Here is a 22438-nt window from a genome sequence, read left to right as displayed (position 1 = left end):
CAAAACAAAATGACCGAGCCAGGAAAAGATTGATCAGGGAAGCTACCAAGAGGCCCATGGTGACATTGAAGGAGTTACAAGTCTTAATGGCAGATGTTGGTCGATCTGTGTATGTTACAACAATTTCACAAGTTCTAAATGTTTGGCAGGGGGGGCAAGAAAGAAGGGTCTTCTGGAAAACATGTCACACTGAGTGTCAATTACAGTATGCTAAAAAACATATTGGAGATTCTGATGCCATGTGGAAAAGGTGATATGGTCAGATGAGACCAAAATTTAACTTTTTGGGCTTAACTCCAACTGCTATGTTTGGCAGAAACCAAACAAAGCACACCACCCGGAACACACCATCCCTACAGTGAAGCCTGGTGGTGGCTGCATTATGTTGGGGGCTCTTTTCTCTTCAGCAGGGACTGGGCAGTTGGTCAGGACTGAAGGGAAAATGGATGATGCCAAGTCCACCCAAATTCTTGAGGAATACCTGCGGCCCTCTGCTAGACACTTTAAAATGGGCAGGTGGTTCACCTTCCAGCAAGACAACCCAAAACATAAAAACAAAACAGTGGCTAAAGGACAGGAAGGTGGATGTCCTAGAGTGGCCCAGTCAGAGCCCTGACCTGAATCCTACAGAACGTCTGTGGATGGACTTGAAGAGTGCAGTCCATCGCCGCTCACCACAGAATCTGACTGAACTCGAACAGTTCTGCAGGAAGAATGGGGAAATGTTTCCCCGTCTAGGTGCACAAAGCTGGTAGAGACAGATCCAAACAGACTGATGGCTGTAATCAAAGCAAAAGGGGCCTTCAGAAAGTGTTAAATCTGGGAACTCATCACTTTTCCAACCGTGCTATTCTAGTTTTTCATTTCTTATTAATTCACTTAAATGTTGGAATTATTTTTTATGCATTATCATTTCAGGCTGTAAAGACAAATGTGACTATTTCAAAAGGGTGTCATGACTTTCTATAGGCACTGCATGTTGTGTTGATTCATTTACACACACAAAAACAGCTTCTTTACAAAGCTGGCAAAACTTTCTTGGACACAAAAAACTTGGACAAAAATGTTCGTATCTCTTTGGACTGAACCCCATAAATGATGGGATTGACGCTGCCGGGGACGATGTGAAACAGAATAGCAGTAAGTTTTCTGTAGTCTGAGTACTGAGGGAAGCGATGCAGAGTAATGTTAGACATACCACTAAAAATCATGATCAGATATATAAGCAGATGAGTGCTGCAGGTCTTTAAGGCTTTACTGTTCAAAGACTTGTTCTTACTGGACAGACAGACGACTGTGATCTTAGTGTATGTCGTAACCATGGTGCCAATTGAAGCTGTGAGCAGGACGACAGTGAACGTGAGGCCATAGACATTATTAATGAACACACTCTCACAGGAGAGTTTAAACAGTGAGGCGTTGTCACAGAAAGGGTTCGTGATCAGAGTCCTGCATCGGTTCAGTCGTACGGTCAAACCGAGCAGAATCCCAACCAAAACAAAGGCCACCCCCCAGGCAGAGACTGTCAGCTTCAGCACCATCTTGTTGGTCATTATGGTTGAATAACGCAGAGGATTACAGATGGCCACATATCTGTCAAAGGCCATAATTATGAGTACAGTGTGAGAGGTGGTGCCAAACAGGTGCGTGATGAAAGCTTGGACCACACATTCATAATAACTGATGATGCGTTCAGAGGGAGATCGCATCATGTCCATAAGCAAACGGGGCACAATGATCGAGTTTCCAAGGATGTCGTTAAAGGTCAGGTTGCAAAAAAGCAGATACATGGGCTGGTGCAGGTTTTTGTCAATGAAAACAAGAGAAGCAATGCCTACATTGGCGACCATTATAAAGAGGTAGGAGAAAAAGAAGAAGAGAAACAAAGGGTACAAAAACTCTCTTGACACATTTAACCCCTCCAGCTGGAGCGTGAAGCTGTTGTAGGTGAAGTTTTCCATCAACCTGAAAGAACAAAATCATGTAAAAATCACAGATAATGTCCTTGTTATGTCAATATCAGAGATACAATCTTGTTTTATTAGTAACAATACAGAAGTGTTAATCTAAAATATCTAAATATTCTTACATGGGATTTGACCTTTGATCAGAAATGATAGAACGAGTTGTGTAAATTGTGAAGAAGCAGTCACATGCAGATTAGTGATACCACCTTCAAGTGTCTCTCAGTCTTTCCCTCAACGCTCACTGCTGATGCTTCCCACCAGCACCTCTGAAGATCCCTGAAGCAGGATTTTATAAACACAATTTCCTCAGCGATGATGCAACAATAGGAAATAACTATGCAAACGTAAACAAACTGCATACATGTATGTTTGTGAGCACAGAGACAAGAGGAAGTTTTGTTTGATGCTCACTGATATTTTATTGCAAACATGAAGAACAAAAAAGGCAACAACATGGAATTAAAAAACAAATAAAAGATTACCTGTTTGTTAAAGGAGAAGGAGAAAGTATTAAATAATTAGTTCCTTCTCCGCTTAATTCAAAATCACAATCACAAATTTACATTCTCATCAACATATATTTATGTACACATACACAAACCTATAGAGAAGTTATATTTCTATTATTACTGCTGCTGTTGTTACTACTATTCATATAATTCTAGTATATTCAGTTAAAGTTTTATTTACAATGTCGAATCGTAACATAAGGAGTAGGTCTTGACCACACTCCGTGACTCATTCATGATTTACAGGGACTCGAGGTTTGTAATATACGCTCAAGATCAAAATAGGAGAACAAAGTATTAACACTTGATTTATTCTGAAATATTGTTATTTTTGATAGAATATCGACTTTGGCTATACTCAAGGCACTTCACCATCATCTGATCTGAGGCCGTATGTTTTGGACTCTCGGGTGAAGAGAGGGGCAGAGCTGTCAGCTGATCACTATCTGGGGACGAGTGGGTCAGAGGATGGGGAAGGTTCTGGACAGACCGGGTAAACCCAAACCAGTAGTGCGGGTGACCTGGGAACGTCTGGAGGAGGCCCCTGTCCCAGAGATCTTCAACTCACACCTCAGCAGCGGTGAGCTGTGGCCTCAAGGTCTTAGGTGCCTCAAGGGGCGGGGACCCTGGAACACTGTGGTGGACCCCGGGGGTCAGGGAAGCTGTCCCCCTGAAGAAGGAGGCCTTCAGGATCTGGTCTCCCAGAAGACTCCGGAGGTGGTTCTAAGGTCCCCACTGGTCTGAAGGGCTGCAGCCTCTGCTGTGTCAAAGGCAAAGCAGCGGGTGTGGGAGGAGTTCAGAGAAGTCCTGGAGAAGCTAACGGGGAACCGTCCAAGCTGTTTACAGTAAGGACGGGATGCTAGTGACCTCAAATGATGAGGTAATCGGGTGACGGAAGGAGCACTTTGAGGAACTCCTGAATTTGACTAACACGCCCAGAGCTGTAGGCTGATTGGGAATTGTCGTCAACATCTCCGGCGGAAGTCACTGAGGTAGTCAAACAACTCCACAGAGGCAAAGCCCCAGGGATCCATGAGATTCGTCCTGAAATGCTGAAAGCTTTGGGTTGGGAGGGGCTGTCCTGGTCCAAACGTCTCTTCACAATTGCGTGGAATTCTGGGACAGTGCCAAGCGAGTGGCAGACCGGGGTGGTGGTTCCCCTATTTAAAAAGGGGGACCAGAGGGTGTGTGCCAATTACAGGGGTATCACACTACTCAGCCTCCCTGGTGAAGTCAACTCCAAGGTGCTTGAAAGGAGGTTCGTCCCAAAGTCGAACCTCAGATTGAAGAGGAACAATGTAGATTCAGTCCTGGACGTGGACCAGGACCAGCTCTTCACTCTTGCAAGGATCCTGGAGGGGGTCTGGGAGTGTTCCCATCCAGTTTACATGTGGTTTGTGGATCTGGAGAAGGCATATGACCCGGTCCCTCGGGACATACTGTAGGAGGTGCTGGGGGAGTCTGGGGTGAGGGGGTCACTTCTGTGGGCCATCTGATCTCTACACCCAAAGAGAGAGCTGAGTCTGGATCCTCTGCAGTAAGTCGGATTTGTTCCCGGTGGGGGTCGGCCTCTGCCAGGGGTAAGCATTGTCACCAATCCTGTTTGTGATTTTCATGGACAGGATATCGAGGCTAAGTAGTGTTGGGGAGGGGTGGCAGATCGGTGGGCTGAGGATCTCGTCTCTGCTTTTTGCAGATGACGTGGTCCTGATGGCATCGTGGGTCAGTGACCTTCAGCACTCACTGGATCGGTTCACAGCAGAGTGTGAAACGGCCGGGATGAGGATCAGTACCTCTAAATCTGAGTCCCTGGCTTACAGAAGGAAACCGGTGGGTTGCTTACTCCAGGTAGGGAATGAGTCCTTACCCCAAGGGAAGGAGTTCAAGTACCTCAGGATCTTGTTCACAAGTGAGGGGACGATGGAGCGTGAGTTTGGCAGGAGAACCGGAGCAACGGGGGTGGTGTTGCAGTCGCTCTACCGCACCGTTGTGATGAAAAGAGAGCTGAGGAAGGCAAAGCTCTGGATCTATCGGTCAATCTTCGTTCCTACCCTCACCTGTGGTCATGAGAGCTGGGTCATGACCCAAAGAACCAGGTCCAGGTCTAAGCGTCTGAAATGTTTTTCCTCAGGAGGGGGGCTGGAGTCTCCCTTAGCGAGGGGGGACACGCATCGCCATGACATCATTAATGCGTGTGACGTGTTACGGCGTGATGACGTATAGGCAGCAAGAAGCATTCGCCGAGGCCCAGCTGGTGTGAGTTCAAACGGGCCTGGAGGGGAGGACAAGGACCCTACAGCACGGGGCACGGGATGGAGGAACAGTGGGAGGGCGCCCCAAATGCAATGAGAGGCCTGAGAACTGATGAACCCTGTTGTGCAGGGCCGAACCTTTATGACTGGCCAGAGTCTTTGGGTAGAGGACTAAAGGGACACTGTAGCATTTTAAGTAATGTATTACCTCAAATCAACGTCTTCATTCATAAATAAATTATTACTGGTGTACAGTTACCTCTGCCAACAAACTAACTTATCCTCCTGAGCAAATACTTTTTATCTGTATTTACATAGGACAGATTAGCTTTATGGAGGCTTCCACTTCCTACCGGTCTATAAAAAATATGAAAGGGGCGCTGGTGGATCAGTGGTTAGAGCAGGCGCCCCATATGCAGAGGCTAAAAGTCCTCGATGCAGCGGGGGTTCGTCTCCAACCTGCGGCCCTTTGCTTCGTGTCAACCCCTCTCTCTCTCTCTCTCTCTCTCTCTCTCTCTCTCTCCCCTCTTTCCTATTTCTCCTGTACTATAGTAAAGGCAAAAGTTGCCATAAAAATAATCTTTAAAAAACTACAAACAGCCCAGAGGGACATAAAGCACTACGTGGTACCGTTAAGGCTAAGACTGGAGAAGGAGCACAGCAAATTTGAAAGCCTGCACTGCACTTTTGTTCATAACGCAAGATCTTTCTTATGCCACGGCAGGAGAATGAATCGTCACCAAAAAAGAGAATTAAAAAGGCAACATGAGCACACCTGAAGGCCACTGTGGCTTCTACTACACGCTTGGAAAGGGAAGGGTGAGGGGAGGGGGTATTCAGTCGATTGTAATCTTTAACTCACCCCTTGATGAGGCTAAATCCCACACACTGCTCCTTTAAGGGAACCGTTTGTGTTTATTGCACAGATTATTCGAGGTGCTTGCATCTGTTTTTTATACACAACACAGCCGTCAGAGATCAGAACTTTAATGTAAAAAGTGAACATACACTGTGTGCTTCACATTCTTATACACTTAAGGGGCAAACATAAGAGCAGAGTAGAGCGTCCTTACTTCACAGTTCTACTTGGTTATAGAAAGTCATGATACCCTTTTGAAGAAGTCACTCTTTTTGTTTTACTGCCTGAAATAATAAGACAGAAGAAATATATTTTGTCAGAGGCCTAGATCAGGCCGCCCCTCAAAACAAAATGACAGAGCCAGGAAAAGATTGATCAGGGAAGCTACCAAGAGGCCCATGGTGACATTGAAGGAGTTACAAGTCTTAATGGCAGATGTTGGTCGATCTGTGTATGTTACAACAATTTCACAAGTTCTAAATGTTTGGCAGGGGGGGCAAGAAAGAAGGGTCTTCTGGAAAACATGTCACACTGAGTGTCAATAACAGTATGCTAAAAAACATATTGGAGATTCTGATGCCATGTGGAAAAGGTGATGTGGTCAGATGAGACCAAAATTTAAGTTTTTGGGCTGAACTCTAAGCTCTATGTTTGGCAGAAACCAAACACAGCACACCACCCAGAACACACCATCCCTACAGTGAAGCCTGGTGGTGGCTGCATTATGTTGGGGGCTCTTTTCTCTTCAGCAGGGACTGGGCAGTTGGTCAGGACTGAAGGGAAAATGGATGATGCCAAGGCCACCCAAATTCTTGAGGAATACCTGCGGCCCTCTGCTAGACACTTTAAAATGGGCAGGTGGTTCACCTTCCAGCAAGACAACCCAAAACATAAAAACAAAACAGTGGCTAAAGGACAGGAAGGTGGATGTCCTAGAGTGGCCCAGTCAGAGCCCTGACCTGAATCCTACAGAACGTCTGTGGATGGACTTGAAGAGTGCAGTCCATCGCCGCTCACCACAGAATCTGACTGAACTCGAACAGTTCTGCAGGAAGAATGGGGAAATGTTTCCCAGTCTAGGTGCACAAAGCTGGTTGAGACAGATCCAAACAGACTGATGGCTGTAATCAAAGTAGCAAAAGGGGCCTTCAGAAAGTGTTAAATCTGGGAACTCATCACTTTTCCAACCGTGCTATTCTAGTTTTTCATTTCTTATTAATTCACTTAAATGTTAGAATTATTATTTATGCATTATCATTTCAGGCTGTAAAGACAAATGTGACTATTTCTAAAAGGTGTCATGACTTTCTATAGGCACTGCATGTTGTGTTGATTAAGTTACACACACAAAAACAGCTTCTTTACAAAGCTGGCAAAACTTTCTTGGACACAAAAAACTTGGACAAAAATGTTCGTATCTCTTTGGACTGAACCCCATAAATAATGGGGTTGACGCTGCCGGGGACGATGTGAAACAGAATAGCAGCAAGTTTTCTGTAGTCTGAGTACTGAGGGAAGCGATGCAGAGTAATGTTAGACATACCACTAAAAATCATGATCAGATATATAAGCAGATGAGTGCTGCAGGTCTTCAAGGCTTTACTGTTCAAAGACTTGTTCTTACTGGACAGACAGACGACTGTGATCTTAGCATAGGTGAGAACCATGCTGCCAATTGAACTTGTGAACAGGACGACAGTGAACGTGAGGCCATAGACATTATTAATGAACACACTCTCACAGGAGAGTTTAAACAGTGAGGCGTTGTCACAGTAAGGGCTTTTTATCAGAGTCCTGCATCGGTTCAGTCGTACGGTCAGACCGAGCAGAATCCCGACCAAAACAAAGGCCACCCCCCAGGCAGAGACTGTCAGCTTCAGCACCATCTTGTTGGTCATTATCGTTGCATAACGCAGAGGATAACAGATGGCCACATATCTGTCAAAGGCCATAATTATGAGTACAGTGTGAGAGGTGGTGCCAAACATGTGTGTGGTGAAAGCTTGGACCACACATTCATAATAACTGATGATGCGTTCAGAGGGAGATCTTAACATGTCCATAAGCAAACGTGGCACCATGATCGAGTTTCCAAGGATGTCGTTAAAGGTCAGGTTGCAAAAAAGCAGATACATGGGCTGATGCAGGTTCTTGTCAATGAAAACAAGAGAAGCAATGCCTACATTGGCGACCATTATAAAGAGGTAGGAGAAAAAGAAGAAGAGAAACAAAGGGTACAAAAACTCTCTTGACGCATTTAACCCCTCCAGCTGGAGCGTGAAGCTGTTGTAGGTGAAGTTTTCCATCAACCTGAAAGAACAAAATCATGTAAAAATCACAGATAATGAGTTTGTCTTATTAGTAACAATCTAAAATATCTAAATATTCTTACATGGGATTCGACCTTTGATCAGAAATGATGAGAATAAGTTGTGTAAATTGTGAAGAAGCAGTCAAACGCAGATTAGTGATACCACCTTCAAGTGTCTTTTGTTTCTCAATCTTTCCCTCAACGCTCACTGCTGATGCTTCCCACCAGCACCTCTGAAGATCCTTGAAGCAAGATTTTATAAACACAATTTCCTCAGCGATGATGCAACAATAGGAAATAACTATGCAAACGTAAACAAACTGCATACATGTATGTTTGTGAGCACAGAGACAAGAGGAAGTTTTGTTTGATGCTCACTGATATTTTATTGCAAACATGAAGAACAAAAAAGGCAACAACATGGAATTAAAAAACAAATAAAAGATTACCTGTTTGTTATAGAAGGAGAAGGTATTAAATAATTAGTTCCTTTTCCGCTTAATTCAAAATCCCAATCACAAATTTACATTCTCATCAACATATATTTAAAGACACATACACAAACCTATATCTCATCATCTCATCTTCATCCGCTTAGGGGTCGGGTCGCGGGGGCAGCAGCTTTAGCAGGGGACCCCAAACTTCCCTTTCCCGGGCCACTTTAACCAGCTCTAACTGGGGGATCCTGAGGCGTTCCCAGGCCAGTGTGGAGATCTAATCCCTCCACCTGGTCCTGGGTCTTCCCCTAGGCCTCCTCCCAGCTGGACGTGCCTGGAACACCTCCCTAGGGAGGCGCCCAGGGTTCATCCTCACCAGATGATCCTGAACCACCTCAACTGGCTCCTTTCAACGCAAAGGAGCAGCGGCTCTACTCTGAGCAAAGCAGCAGGTGTGGGAGGAGTTCGGAGAAGTCATGGAGAAGGACTTTGGGGTGGCACCAAGGGGCTTCTGGAAAACTATTCGACACCTCAGGAGGGGGAAACGGGGAACCGTCCAAGCTGTTTACAGTAAGGACGGGACGCTGGTGACCTCAACTGATGAGGTAATCGAGCGGTGGAAGGTGCCCTTTGAGGAACTCCTTAATCCCACTAACACGCCCAGAGCTCAGTCACGAAAATCACTGAGGTAGTCAAACAACTCCACAAAGGCAAAGCCCCAGAGATCCATGAGATTCGTCCTGAAATGCTGAAAGCTTTGGGTTTGGAGGTGCTGTCTTGGTTGACAAGTCTCTTCAACATTGCGTGGAAGTCTTGGACAGTGCCAAGGGAGTGGCAGACCGGGGTGGTGGTTCCCCTATTTATAAAGGGGGACCAGAGGGTGTGAGCCAGTTACACGGGTATCACACTACTCAGCCTCCCTGGTGAAGTCGACTCCAAGGTGCTGAAAAGGAGGTTCGTCCTAAAGTCAAACCTCAGACTGAAGAGGAACACTGTGGATTCCATCCCAGATGTGGACCAGGACCAGCTCTGCACTCTCAAGGATCCTGGAGGGGGCCTGAGAGTGTGCCCATCCAGTCTACATGTGCTTTGTGGATCTGGAGAAGACACATGACAGGGTCCCTCGGGACATACTGTGGGAAGTGCTGCGGGAGTGGGGGGTGATGGGGTCACTTCTGTGGGCCGTCCAGTCTCTGTGCCCCCAAAGAGAGAGCTGAGTCTGGATCCTCTGCTGTAAGTCAGAGTCGTTCCCGGTGGGGGTCGGCCTCTGCCAGGGGTAAGCATTGTCATCAATGCTGTTTGTGATTTTCATGGACAGGGTATCGAGGTGTAGTCGTGGTGGGGAAGGGCTGCAGTTCGATGGGCTGGGAGCCAAAGGAGCCAGTTGAGGTGGTTCAGGATCATCTGTTAAGGATGAACCCTGGGCGCCTCCCTAGGGAGGTGTTCCAGGCACGTCTAGCTGGGAGGAGGCCTCGGGGAAGACCCAGGACCAGGTGGAGAGATTAGATCTCCACACTGGCCTGGGAACGCCTCAGGATCCCCCAGTTAGAGCTGGTTAATGTGGCACGTGAAAGGGAAGTTTGGGGTCCCCTGCTAAAACTGTGTCCCCTGTGACACAATCCCAGATAGGCGGTTGAAGATGAGTGAGTGACTTCAACAAAAACCTTTATCTTGTTTTTTTATGAGCAAAATTAGAGAACAGGAACTATTGTGTCAGAAGAGAAGATTCAGACAATGTTTTCTTAGGGTTATATGGTTCAAGGTGTGATCTCTGCCAGCTGTGGTGTATAGAAAATACAGATGCAAGCACTGTGTACAATCTGTACAATAAACATCAATACAAGGAAAGTGAACTCAGTAAAGTGTGTGTCTCTCTTTCCCCTATAAAAGAAAGAAGAGGTGAATCTCAGGGCGCACTCACACTGTCCTTCCGCACCGGGCAAAACAGGTTTTTGGGCTAAAGCCTAATGTGTTTGCCCAGTGTGAGTGCAACCACTCCACGCATAACTGCGGCCAGCTGGCCGTCCACGGCCCGTTTGGGAGAGGTGGGGTTTAGTAAAGCACGTTTGCACGTGTACGAGCACAAGTGTGCGCACGTGTTCGAGCACGAGGCCTACGGCGGTTCTGAGGTAATTTCCTGTGCGCCTGTTGGGACATAGAAAAAAGGAGGAGGGACCATGCGCGGACATTTCAAACAATGGCGGCGAAAGGTTCACGTTGGTGTGATGCGGGCGTGGAGTGTTTACTGCAGATTTGGTTGATGAAAAGAATCAAAAACAGTCGACAAGACGCACAAAAACTCTGAGGTCTACGGAAAGATCTGGAAACAAAGCCACGCATCGCCATGACGTCATCAATGCGTGTGACGTGTTACGGCGTGATGACTTATAGGCAGCAAGAAGCATTCTCCGAGGCCCAGGTAGTGTGAGTACACACGGGCCTGGAGGGGGGGACAAGGACCCTAAAGCCCGGGGCACGGTGCGGACGGACAGTGTGAGTGCGCCCTAAGACACTGTACATTATTCAGTAGAATCATATTTCAATATAGCGATACAACCATACATATATAACTTCCTTTTCCCCAAAAATACTCATAATATCTGTCATTCAATAACATCAAAGCCTTTACTACTTATATGAGTCCGGTCAGGTTTGGATGTAAACTGCAACTTGCCTTTGTGGCGAAGGCAAACAACCTAAATCAAGGCATACAAATTATATCAAAAGGGATTTTCTTTACACTGATCAACGGACAAAGACCCTTTAATTTCAAAATGAAAAACAGATCTTTACAATCTCTGTAAATTCTTAATTCTTAACAATCTTAATAAATTACAATCTGGAAGATTCAACTTTTGTTTAGTCACTATCATGAAAAACAAAGGAACATTCAAAGCAACACAAAAAGGTGATTGAAACGTCTTTTTTGCAGTGATCCCGGTACGAAACACAAATATCACTATATGCAATGAGAGGCCTGAGAACTGATGGACCCCGTTGTGCAGGGCTGAACCTGTATGTCTGGTCAGAATCTTTGAGTACAGGATTAAGAAAACAGTCCTGTGTGAGGCTTTACAAGGAGGGGAAAATTAGATATAACTTCTTTTTTTTGGGAGGGGAAACAGAGACACACACTCTACAGCGTTCACTTTTCTACTGTTGGTGTTTATTGCACAGATTGTACAAAGTGAACAATAGAAGTGTATTTGGGCGTGATGACGTCTGGACAGAAAGTAGACGTCACTGATTGTAAAGTGTGTATTGGAAAGACCTGATGGGGCGTGTAAACGTCGTCAGCACACAAACATCGGTATAAGACGGGAAGTTCTGTTAAGAGACTCTTGGAAATTAGGAATTTGGTGTTGTCGATCTTGTAACTCTGTGATGAGTGCATCAAACCTTGATTCAATAAATTCTCCTTGATTGTGTGAGACTTCTCTGCTGACTCCTTCTTGTAGACCTTTCTATTTTTATAATACATTGTTCTACTTGCATCTGTATTTTCTACACACCACAGCTGTCAGATAATGCCTTGTTGCTACACTTTAATATAAAAAGTGGTCGTAAACTCTGTGCTTTACATGCTTATACACTTGCAAGGGACACACAGAGGAGTGCAATAAGCACCCTGAGTTCACATTATATGTTGTTTTGATTTATTTACACACAAAAAACAGCTTCTTTACAAAGCTGGCAAAACTTTCTTGGACTCAAACATCTTGGCCAAAAACTTTCGTATCTCTTTGGACTGAACACCATAAATGATGGGGTTGAGGCTGCCGGGGACGATGTGAAACAAAATGACACTGAGTTTTCTGTAGTCTATGTACTGAGGGAAGCGATGCAGAACAATGTTGGCCATTCCAGTCACCATCAGAATCAGATACACAACCAGATGAGTGCTGCAGGTCTTCAAGGCTTTACTGTTCAAAGACTTGTTCTTACTGGACAGACAGACGACTGTGATCTTAGCATAGGTGAGAACTGTGCTGCCAATTGAACCCGTGAACAGGACGACAGTGAACGTGAGGCCATAGACATTATTAATGAACACACTCTCACAGGAGAGTTTAAACAGTGAGGCGTTGTCACAGTAAGTATTCGTGATCAGAGTCCTGCATCGGTTCAGTCGAATAGTCAGACCGAGCAGAATCCCGACCAAAACAAAGGCCACCCCCCAGGCAGAGACTGTCAGCTTCAGCACCATCTTGTTGGTCATTATGGTTGAATAACGCAGAGGATTACAGATGGCCACATATCTGTCAAAGGCCATAATCATGAGCACCGTGAGACTAGTTGTACCAAACATGTGCGTGGTGAAAGCTTGGACCACGCATTCATAATAACTGATGATCCGCTCAGAGGGAGGCTGCGACATGTCCATAAGCAAACGGGGCACTAAGATAGAGTTTCCAAGGATGTCGTTAAAGGTCAAGTTGCTAAAAAGCAGATACATGGGCTGGTGCAGGTTCTTATCAATGAAAACCAGAACACCAATGCCTACATTTGCGAACATTATAAAGAGGTAGGAGAAAAAGAAAAAGAGAAAGACCGGGTAAAAAGACTCTTCTGACACATTTAACCCCTCCAGCTGGAGTGTGAAGCTGTTGTAGGTGAAGTTTTCCATCAACCTGAAAGAACAAAACAATCACCTTATTGTCACATGCAATGTTGAGAAGAGTCTGGGTGGTGCAACTAAACACAACATTAACTCTCAACCCTCCTAAAATGACCAGATATACTGATTCTACTGCATAACATTACATTGTCATTTCAGTGTCATCTCATGATATGACGTAGGAACAGGATGGTTAAAGTTGTTAACCAGTAAATTATTTTGTCTGAAACTATGAGAAAAGGTTCTGATAATTGTGAATAAACAGTTTCTTGTACATCAGCAATACTTTCCTTTAGTGTCTCTGGCTTCAGTTGGTCCCTGCTGTTCACACCTGCCAGCACTGAAAGTTGATGCTGGTGCTTTGTTTTGTACATATGGTTTCAACGTTAGGGAATTGAATCAGTATTACCTTTGATAATGTGTAAAGCAACATTAACCCCTTCCATTCCAACAGTAACCGTCACATAGAAGTAGATTACATCATATAAGAGCCAGGACCTTAAGATTAACTTGCAGCCGGAATGTTTACTAAACATAAATCTGAAATAAAATAAAGTAAAGTAACTACATAATAAAATAAATACAATTTACAAGTGTATAAGTGCTAAGGCCATCCTCGTGCTCACTTAAGTCTCATTGTTGCAGTTTTTGGGTTGATAGCTTTTGTTCCAAAGATTTGGTGCAAAATTTAACCATTTTCTTACCACTGGAGTGTGGACGGATTATGAGACAATGAGGGCGCCCTCCCACTGTGCCTCCGTCCCGTGCCCCGTGCTTTAGGGTCCTTGTCCCCCCCTCCAGGCCCGTTTGTACTCACACTACCTGTGCCTCGGAGAATGCTTCTTGCTGCCTATACGTCATCACGCCGTAACACGTCACACGCATTGATGACGTCATGGCGATGCGTGGCTTTGTTTCCAGATCTTTCCGTAGACCTCGGAGTTTTTGTGCGTCTTGTCGACTGTTTTTGAATCTTTTCATCGACCAAATCTGCAGTAAACACTCCACGCCCGCATCACACCCACGTGAACCTTTCACCGCCATTGTTTGAAATGTCCGCGCATGGTCCCTCCTCCTTTTTTCTACGTCCCAACAGGCGCACAGGAAATTACCTCAGAACCGCCGTAGGCCTCGTGCTCGTGCTCGTACACGTGCGCACGCTCGTGCTCGTACACGTGCAAACGTGCTTTACAAAAGCCCACCTCTCCCAAAAGGCCCTGGACGGCATGCGTGCCGCTCCTAGGCGTGGTACGGTTGCACTCACACTGGTCAAAGGAACCAGACTTTACCCGTGAAACCTATTTGGGCACCGTACGGATGGACAGTGTGAGTGCGAGAGAGAGAGAGAGAGAGAGATATCCATTTTCATGGGAAGTCCGAAAGCCCAATACGGGTGAATTACTGGTCCGCAATGTTAAAGCCCTTTTCCCTCCTAGACGTCTTTATCTGTAGTAAACTCATATCTGGGCCAACTGTATGTTATAGCCCATACAGGTGAACAGGAGTGTTTACACTTTGAGCCCATTTGGATTTTCTTAAGGAAACGTACAGTTCAGCTTCCCCACAGAATATGTACACAACTCAGATTGTATAAAAAAATGGACGTAGCATACATTTTTATACAATCGTCCTTGCCTACAGGAGTCTCCATCTTGTCAGACTTTGACTCCGCCTCCTTTCCTCTGACCAAAAAAGGGCTTGTATGTGACGTTGGGGGGAGGGGCGTACGTCCATCTGGCTGACGTTTACCTCCGAGGAGAAGTGAGGGCCAGAGTCTAGCTGTCACTCAAGAGGCCACGCCCCTAATATTCATAAACTTTAACCTCCAGTAAAATAAAAACTAGCCCCTCCCCCTCAGTGTTGTCATGGAGATATGATCTAAACACACAGACTAGAATGTTCTTTTGTCCTTAAACAGGTTTAATGATGCTGTGTAAACGGCCTGTTTAACATGGGGCTCAATGAGAAACTGCTCTGTTATGAAACCTGCCCCTAGTGGACACTCAGAGAACTGACGCTGACGGAGCTTCCTGATTGGACCAAACAGGAAGTTGCTTGGTTTCCACTTAAATAACAACAATAACAATATGTTTATCAGTGTTGCACCAGGATAATCTATACAGACCTTGACATGTAAAGGGTTTTATACTTTTATACTGTAAATGTTTAGATAGTGAAATGTGTTATTGTTTGTTTTTTCAATGCTTTGTGCAACAAAAGCCAAATTCCAGCTTCATTCATTCTTCTGTGAAACATTTGCAATATCTAATCATCAAAACAAAAGCTGTGGAGGGCCAGTGGTTAGTCTGAAAAATAACAGCAAAGAAAAGTAAAGTTTATTTATATTTTTAATCGTTGAAAGTTTATACAGGCAGGAGAAATGGGGAAAGCGCTCGACCACTAGGCCACGCGTTCGCCTAAAACCTACATAATCATGGATACGGAGATGTGCAAGGTTATTAAAAACTTTACCAGCAGCTAAAACAGGTTTCAAAACAATTCTACAGTGTTGGAAAAGTCCAGAGTTACAATGAGCTGACAAAGGACCCCCTCTCATTTTTTGGGATGGACTCGTAAACTGGTAAAGTGCTTGATGATGCTCAGGCGTAACTCTTTACTGACCAGGCCATAGATAATGGGGTTGATGGCCGGTGGAATGACGAAAACCAGGATGCTGAAGAACTTCTTGATATTTTGCGAGAGCGAGGGGATCCTGTGACTCATAATGATGACCACTGATGCTATCATGTAGAGCACATACACAACAAGGTGCGGTGCACAAGTCTGAAAGGCCTTACTGCGGACGGTGCTGTCAACTCGGCCTTGTTTTATGGAAACATGGAGGATTCTGATGTAAGAAAAGGCAATGATGAGGAAGATGCTTGTGTTCAACGACCAGGTCATGGACAGACCTAAAAAACACATCAAGAAAATCACAATTATTCTGTTAGTTAACCATCATGTTAACGTTTAACTTTGCCCTCAAGTAACAACTTAATCTGTTGAACCCCTGCTGATAAAGGGCTGTGGATGAGGGACGTGATACTGTACGTCTGTTGCTTTAGTCTAAAATAATGCACTGACCATAAATGTTGTTAATGAGGGTGGGACCACAGGCCAGGCTCAGGATACCACGGTTGCTACAGTAGACATGCTGGATGGTATTACCACACAGCGGGGCATTTGTGTGAAAGGCGAAGAGTACAGCAATACACAGCACAGCAACACACCAGGCCAGGGCGCAGCAGGTGTGCAGCCGGGCCGAGGTCATGATGGTGTGGTACCTGAGTGGTTCACACACGGCAATGTACCTGCAGGGAGAGCACAGTTACAGACCTCAATGTAACTATTACTATGATTATTAACATTATTTACTCATTGTAAATAAATCGCTCACACACAGACGTACTGTTTACACAATTAAGCTTTGTAGCTGCAAAATTAAGTCTGCAAAGAAGGTGGCCGAGCTCCTGGAGGGAAGCAGGGAAAGTGACTTGCACAGCTCGTGTATCACGTTCAGGGAAGTGACAAGGATTAAAACTCTTGCACTCATAGATAAGCAGTCTTCTATTGTCACCACAAGAAGAATACTTATACATTTTGTTCAAAGGTTAATAAACAGTAAGGCATTATGTAAGATTTAAAAAGCAACTTATATATTCAGTAATTAAAAATCCCCTGAAGATCACTTCTTAGAAACTAAGACCTTTCTTATCCCGACACAGACTGGAGACGTCTTTTGGAGATGCATCTGTAATAAGTCGTCTGAGTCAGCCTGTGCATTTTAAAATACTTAAATCTGTATCTCTCTTGATACATTTCTATACCTGTCATAGGCCATCACACCCAGAATAGTCTGCACTGCGGCGCCGTACGTGTGCACAGAGAAGGCCTGGGCAATGGCCGGGATGTAGCCAATCTTCTTCTGTCCCGTCAAGAAGTGCATCATGAGGCGAGGCACCACCGCTGTGGCCCCCAGCACATCACAGACCGCCAGGTTACATACCATGACAAACATGGGTCTGTGTAGGTTCTTGTCGATGACAATGATGCACAGCACCACGCAGTTCGCCAACAGCATTACGATGTAGTGACACAGAGCCAGGAAGAACAAGAGGGCGCCGTAGCCTGGTGGTATAAAGAAGCCCTCCAACTCGAACATGATGGGCTGTTTGAGAGGAGTGACCATTGTTACGTTCTCCATCCAAAACAATGTAGTTCTGTAAAAGACAAGTTTATCAAAATAGTGGAATAATGGTAATAATTTTAAACCACATGTTACAATAGACTAGAGTAGAAGGTGGTAAAATGAACAAAGGAGTTATTCAGACATCTAAACTAAATTAAATTAAATACTGTAGAGCACAAAGTAAAACCTGCAGTTACACAGACCACTTACAATTCAAGCAATTCAATATCTCAACTAGCACAGAAAAGTACAAGATCTAAAGTTAATGTCTAATGGTAACAACAGTGTACAGGTTCTTGTGTAAGGCGTCCTCTTCTGACCTCCCGTCTTGATGCACTGATGATGCTCTGACTTCTCCAGGAGCGTGCGTTCGCTTTTTGTCCATCAGTAAAATCAGACCTGCCCTAAACAGCTGCACACGCAACCAATAAGGCAGGTCTGTAGCCTGACTGTTTGATTTCAAACACAGTGCTAAAAATATAGAGATGTTTTGTTTCTGTTTTTCTGAATCTTATCACCTGAGTGATTATATTGGAGCATCTAACCATCTTTATAGAATTTATATTAAAAAAAAATCTGTTTTGTTGATATAAAGCGTTTAAAGCTTTTATTTAAGAGCTGAAAGTTGAGCAATACCAGACTTTACAGTTAATAATCCCACATTTTGACGTATCTGAGGTGTAATCTTGTTTTGTTGTCAGCTTTTAGCTAGCCACTGGAAAGTCTACGTTCTGCTTCACAAAGGAAACGTTGCAGCTGAAGTATAGAATTTAAATGATTTTGACTTTTCTGTGGTGAGAAAAATAAAGTTAGTTTCTCAATAATTTACTCTCACTCGTGCGAAAGGGCAGATGGCTTGGTCTACTATTGCTGCTTGCAGCTTTCTCATGAAACGCTCAACCCGACAACTTCATACCATGACATAGTTGCAACGCTAGAGTAAATGCATGATTCACAAACAGCTAGTAATTTGGGACCAGACTATTTCTGAGAACACTGACTTTGCTGGTGCTTGAAATCTTTGAATTTTCAACAATATATGATCTCTGTAGTCTAAAGTCCTTCTCCATTTGTTCTTCAACTACAGTGAGTGAAAGAGAGCAAACTGTACCTAGCTTAAGGGGCTAAATCAACGTTAGCATTGTAACAACCGTTAGCTCGTAAACTGCGTCTTCACAAACCTGGTGTGATGCTTATAAACCTCCATTATCACGTTTTTTTCCCAGATCGTAAAACAACTTTAATTTAATGTTGAATAGTTCGGGAAACTCGGACACACAATAATTTTTTCCTCCATCTTTCTAACCGGCTTGATGTCGCCCTCTGGTTGCCTGGGAAATGTAAACGCCACACTCAAAGCTTCATGACCGAAAGAACCCGGTCCAGGTCCAAGCGTGTAAAATGTGTTTCCTCAGGAGGGGGGCTGGAGTCTCCCTTAGAGAGAGTGGGAGAAGTTCAGCATCCGTGAGGAACTCGGAGTAGAGCCGCTGCTCCTTAGCGAAAGGAGCCAGTTGAGGTGGTTCAGGATCATCTGGTAAGGATGAACCCTGGGTGCCTCCCTAGGGAGGTGTTCCAGGCACGTCCAGCTGGGAGGAGGCCTCGGGGAAGACCCAGGACCAGGTGGAGAGATTAGATCTCCACACTGGCCTGGGAACGCCTCAGGATCCCCCAGTTAGAGCTGGTTAATGTGGCCCGGGAAAGGGAAGTTTGGGGTCCCCTGCTGGAGCTGCTGCCCCCGCGACCCGACCCTGAATAAGAGGCTGAAGATGAGATGAGATGCGACACTCAAAGCTTCTGCGGCAACGGCGTCAAAGTTCAACCGATTTGAACTTTGAGCGCAGCAGCAGAGAGGAAGCGCTACATTGGGGGCTACCGCCTCCTCCATAGGAAACGAATTGAACGGCCGTAACAAAGAGTTTTTACCGTGTATCATGTGTACGGGCTTTTACCATTTGGTGGTGTAAGAATTGATAAGGGTTCTCTCTCGATACACGATCGATCAGATGAAGGATTATCAAGAAAGTCGAAGGGCAGACGTACAGAGACTTTTTCCATTTCAGTTAGGTGCCATTAAATGATACATAACTGTTGTACAATTAAGTCAGCAGCAAGTTAAATGACTTGATAAGTGTCTAAGAACTTTTCACTCAATGGAATACTGCACTGTTGTTTGTTTCTTGTTGTTGCAGCAACTTAAACAGTCATTAGTTCATTAGTAGTAACAACCAAGAGGATTAACCCTGCAGGGACTCTCCTCCGCCTCTGCAGAGATCACTCACTGTCAACTAATCACACAGAGAAAGTTAACTTTGCTGAAGATGATGCCACAGTTTGAACCCGACTGCTCGATAAATCTGTAGATGAACATATTATTATATATACAGATGTTTTCTTACTCCTTTAAAGTATCCCTTCAAAATAGGTCCATCCAACAGTTTTACCAGAGGAGCTTCTCTCAGAAGCTTCTGGCTGGAAAACGACACAAGTTGCTGTGATATTGTGATATTCGGGTTCCCCAGAGGATCAATAATTATGTTTTGAGACTTTCTTAATAACACTGCCATCAAGTCAAAAGTTCTACTTGTACACAAGAAACACATCAGAGTTTTCCTCAAAGCAAGTTCAGTCAAAAGCAACTGGACTTGGTTCTTTGTCAGGAAGACGTCCTGGTCCAGTCCCAGCCTGGTCCTGGTCCTGGTCCTGGTCCTGGTCCTGGTCCTGGTCCTGGTCCTGGTCCTAGTTCTGGTCAGATGCGTACATGAACTGATGAAGCCTCTTGGATCAGAGGTGAAACGTCTTCCTGACAAAGAACCAAGTCCAGTTGCTTTTGACTGAAATTGCTTTGAGGAGAACGACGACCTGGACACATGAGAACATTCACGGGCAAACATCATAGTTTAACTTTAAGATTGCCGTACAATTAGAGATGATACTGATAGTTGATGGACAGGAACCTCCCAGCGATCTCCGCTTAAGGAGTCAGGTTGTGGTGGTGGATGTGTCCTGTTGTGTCCTGGCTCAGCATACAACATGTGGGTAAAGGATATTAACTGTTTGTTTAATGTGAATTTACGGATCAAAGGCCCAATTTCAGGAGCCCGGTCCATATTCAACAGAAGGATCCAGAGAACAAAGAGTTAGTGAGCGGCTTGCTCTATAGGGTCTGTTTGTTCCTGCCTGTTAAAGGGAAGGTTTGCTGGATTAATACTGTATATAATAACTATAATACTAATAATAATTATTTTTAAAGATAGTGTGACTTGTTGCTGCTCATGGGGGAATTGTTGGGTCTCTGTAAATCATAAATAAGTCACAGAGTACTACATCTGTAAAGTGTCTTAAGAAAATTGAATTGGATTTTATTATTTCCTGGCTGTAATAACGAGCGTCCTGGAGGCCTTGAAGTTCCCAGGTGTCTCAGTGACCAACAGGTTAATTAATTAACAGCTGTGTCGAGGCGTTCAGGGGGCAGGGAGCCTCTCTCTCTCTCTGGAGACACTCCAGCCTGCAGACCGGTGCTCTCTGGTAATTAATTAATACCAGACCAGGTAAAATGAATACCTTGACACTTCTCTCTGCTTCCTACGTCCATCGTTTTATCCCCTCATCCTCTGAAGCTGTAGAAGTGTGTGTTGGGAAAAGCTTTCCAAAAGATCTTCACTGGCAGGGTCACAGTTGGTATTTGGGATGGGGTTGAGTTCTGGGTTCTTCTTTCATACCAAACTTGGAAAAACAACAAAGTTAGAATCTCATTGTTGTTAAAAATAAAATTAAACCAGGAATCAGCCTCAGACCAAGAGTACTTGTACAGACGGGCAGTAGGTTTTATAGTAATTAAAGCAGAAATGTGTGTGTTCAGTTAAAGGTAGAATCTTTATTAAAAGCTTTATTTAAAAAAAGATAAACACCCACAGGGCCTTTTGAGGGGCACATAAAAAAATAAATTTAAGATTTTGACGAGTTTGACGATGACTTTCTGTCCCGTTCTGTTTCCGTTAACAGCCGATAGCGTTGGGCGTTGCAGGTTGCCAGGGTTGTTTGTTGATGCTACAGAAACAAGGAATCATTTCCAGTTAAGAGCGAGTTAATGGATTCCACCGCACTCAAAGAAAGACGTTAAAAGCTGTGATTGATTAATTGATAAGTCCAAATAAGTCATGACCCCGAATGATTCTTCGCTGACACTCAGTGCCCTCCCACTGTTCCTCCGTCCCGTGCCCCGTGCTTTAGAGTCCTTGTCCCCCCCTCCAGGCCCGTTTGTACTCACACTACCTGGGCCTCGGAGAATGCTTCTTGCTGCCTATACGTCATCACGCCGTAACACGTCACACGCATTGATGACGTCATGGCGATGCGTGGCTTTGTTTCCAGATCTTTCCGTAGACCTCGGAGTTTTTGTGCGTCTTGTCGACTGTTTTTGAATCTTTTCATCGACCAAATCTGCAGTAAACACTCCACCTCCGCATCACACCAACGTTAACCTTTCGCCGCCATTGTTTGAAATGTCCGCGCATGGTCCCTCCTTCTTTTTTCTACGTCCCAACAGGCGCACAGGAAATGACCTCAGAACCGCCGTAGGCCTCGTGCTCGTACACGTGCGCATGCTCTAGCTCGTACATGTGCAAACGTGCTTTACTAAAGCCCACCTCTCCCAAACGGGCCGTGGACGGCAAGCGTGCCGCAGTTAGGCGCGGAGCGGGTGCACTCACACTGGTCAAAGGAACTAGACTTTACCCATAAAACCTGTTTTGGCCCGGTGCGGAAGGACAGTGTGAGTGCGCCCTCAGAGACAAACCTGGTAACCCGACTCCTGGAATTATTTTTGGTTGTTGTGGCTTTGACCTTTAGACACTAGATAGCGAAGTTCTTCTCATTCTCCATATTCAACCTTTAAGTTTCATGGGAATCTGTCTTTACAATATATGTTTTTATGTCCAAATGCTCAATAACGGCACGACTGGAATGGTTTGTGTAGAACCATGAACGTCCAAACGTCTTGACCAGTGGCTGTTGAGTTTTCTTGCTCGGTACCAAAACATGGTGTGTTGTAAACTCAGCAGCCAAAGTTTCATCATGCATTGACAGTGACAGTGAAGTCCCTGTAGATCCCAGGAGCGTTCATTAGCGCCTTTCATCAGTGTTTTCCTCTGAGCTCTGATAAACATCTATCACTGGGCCTCTGTCTTTGCTCCCAGAGGGCTAATTACCATCAGACACTGTTAATAAGTGTTTGTCAGGAGGCGGCTCACAGTGGACCTCATTATTGATCACATTTGTTTCAGACACATTAACACTC

At 44.8% G+C, this 22438-nt stretch overlaps 4 protein-coding genes across 4 annotated transcripts; all 4 read right to left on the bottom strand.

Moving 5' to 3' along the window:
- Positions 1-1016: 1016 nt before the first annotated feature.
- Positions 1017-1967, bottom strand: LOC310956830 (olfactory receptor 8G17-like; the record flags this gene model as incomplete). Its single annotated transcript, XM_083927202.1, has 1 exon — positions 1017-1967. The coding sequence occupies exon 1, from the start codon at positions 1959-1961 to the stop codon at positions 1017-1019; it is 945 nt and encodes a 314-aa protein (XP_083783328.1). The 5' UTR covers positions 1962-1967.
- A 4981-nt stretch (positions 1968-6948) lies between these two features.
- Positions 6949-7899, bottom strand: LOC310956829 (olfactory receptor 8G17-like; the record flags this gene model as incomplete). Its single annotated transcript, XM_083927201.1, has 1 exon — positions 6949-7899. Exon 1 carries the CDS (start codon positions 7891-7893, stop codon positions 6949-6951), a length of 945 nt encoding a protein of 314 aa, XP_083783327.1. The 5' UTR covers positions 7894-7899.
- Positions 7900-12017: 4118 nt separating this feature from the next.
- On the bottom strand, positions 12018-12968 carry LOC310956828 (olfactory receptor 8G17-like; the record flags this gene model as incomplete). The annotated part of the gene is made up of 1 exon (XM_083927200.1): positions 12018-12968. Exon 1 carries the CDS (start codon positions 12960-12962, stop codon positions 12018-12020), a length of 945 nt encoding a protein of 314 aa, XP_083783326.1. The 5' UTR covers positions 12963-12968.
- A 2538-nt stretch (positions 12969-15506) lies between these two features.
- Positions 15507-17157, bottom strand: LOC310956827 (olfactory receptor 2K2-like; the record flags this gene model as incomplete). The annotated part of the gene is made up of 3 exons (XM_083927199.1): positions 15507-15865; positions 16038-16264; positions 16781-17157. 3 exons carry the CDS (start codon positions 17155-17157, stop codon positions 15507-15509), a joined length of 963 nt encoding a protein of 320 aa, XP_083783325.1.
- Between the last annotated feature and the right edge of the window lie 5281 nt (positions 17158-22438).

This window comes from Echiichthys vipera, assembly GCF_963691815.1.
Source record: "Echiichthys vipera genome assembly, chromosome: 14".
In the NCBI taxonomy this organism is placed as follows: domain Eukaryota; kingdom Metazoa; phylum Chordata; class Actinopteri; order Perciformes; family Trachinidae; genus Echiichthys; species Echiichthys vipera.
Note: the sequence above shows the minus strand (reverse complement) of the source record. Positions and strands in the feature narration are given on the sequence as shown.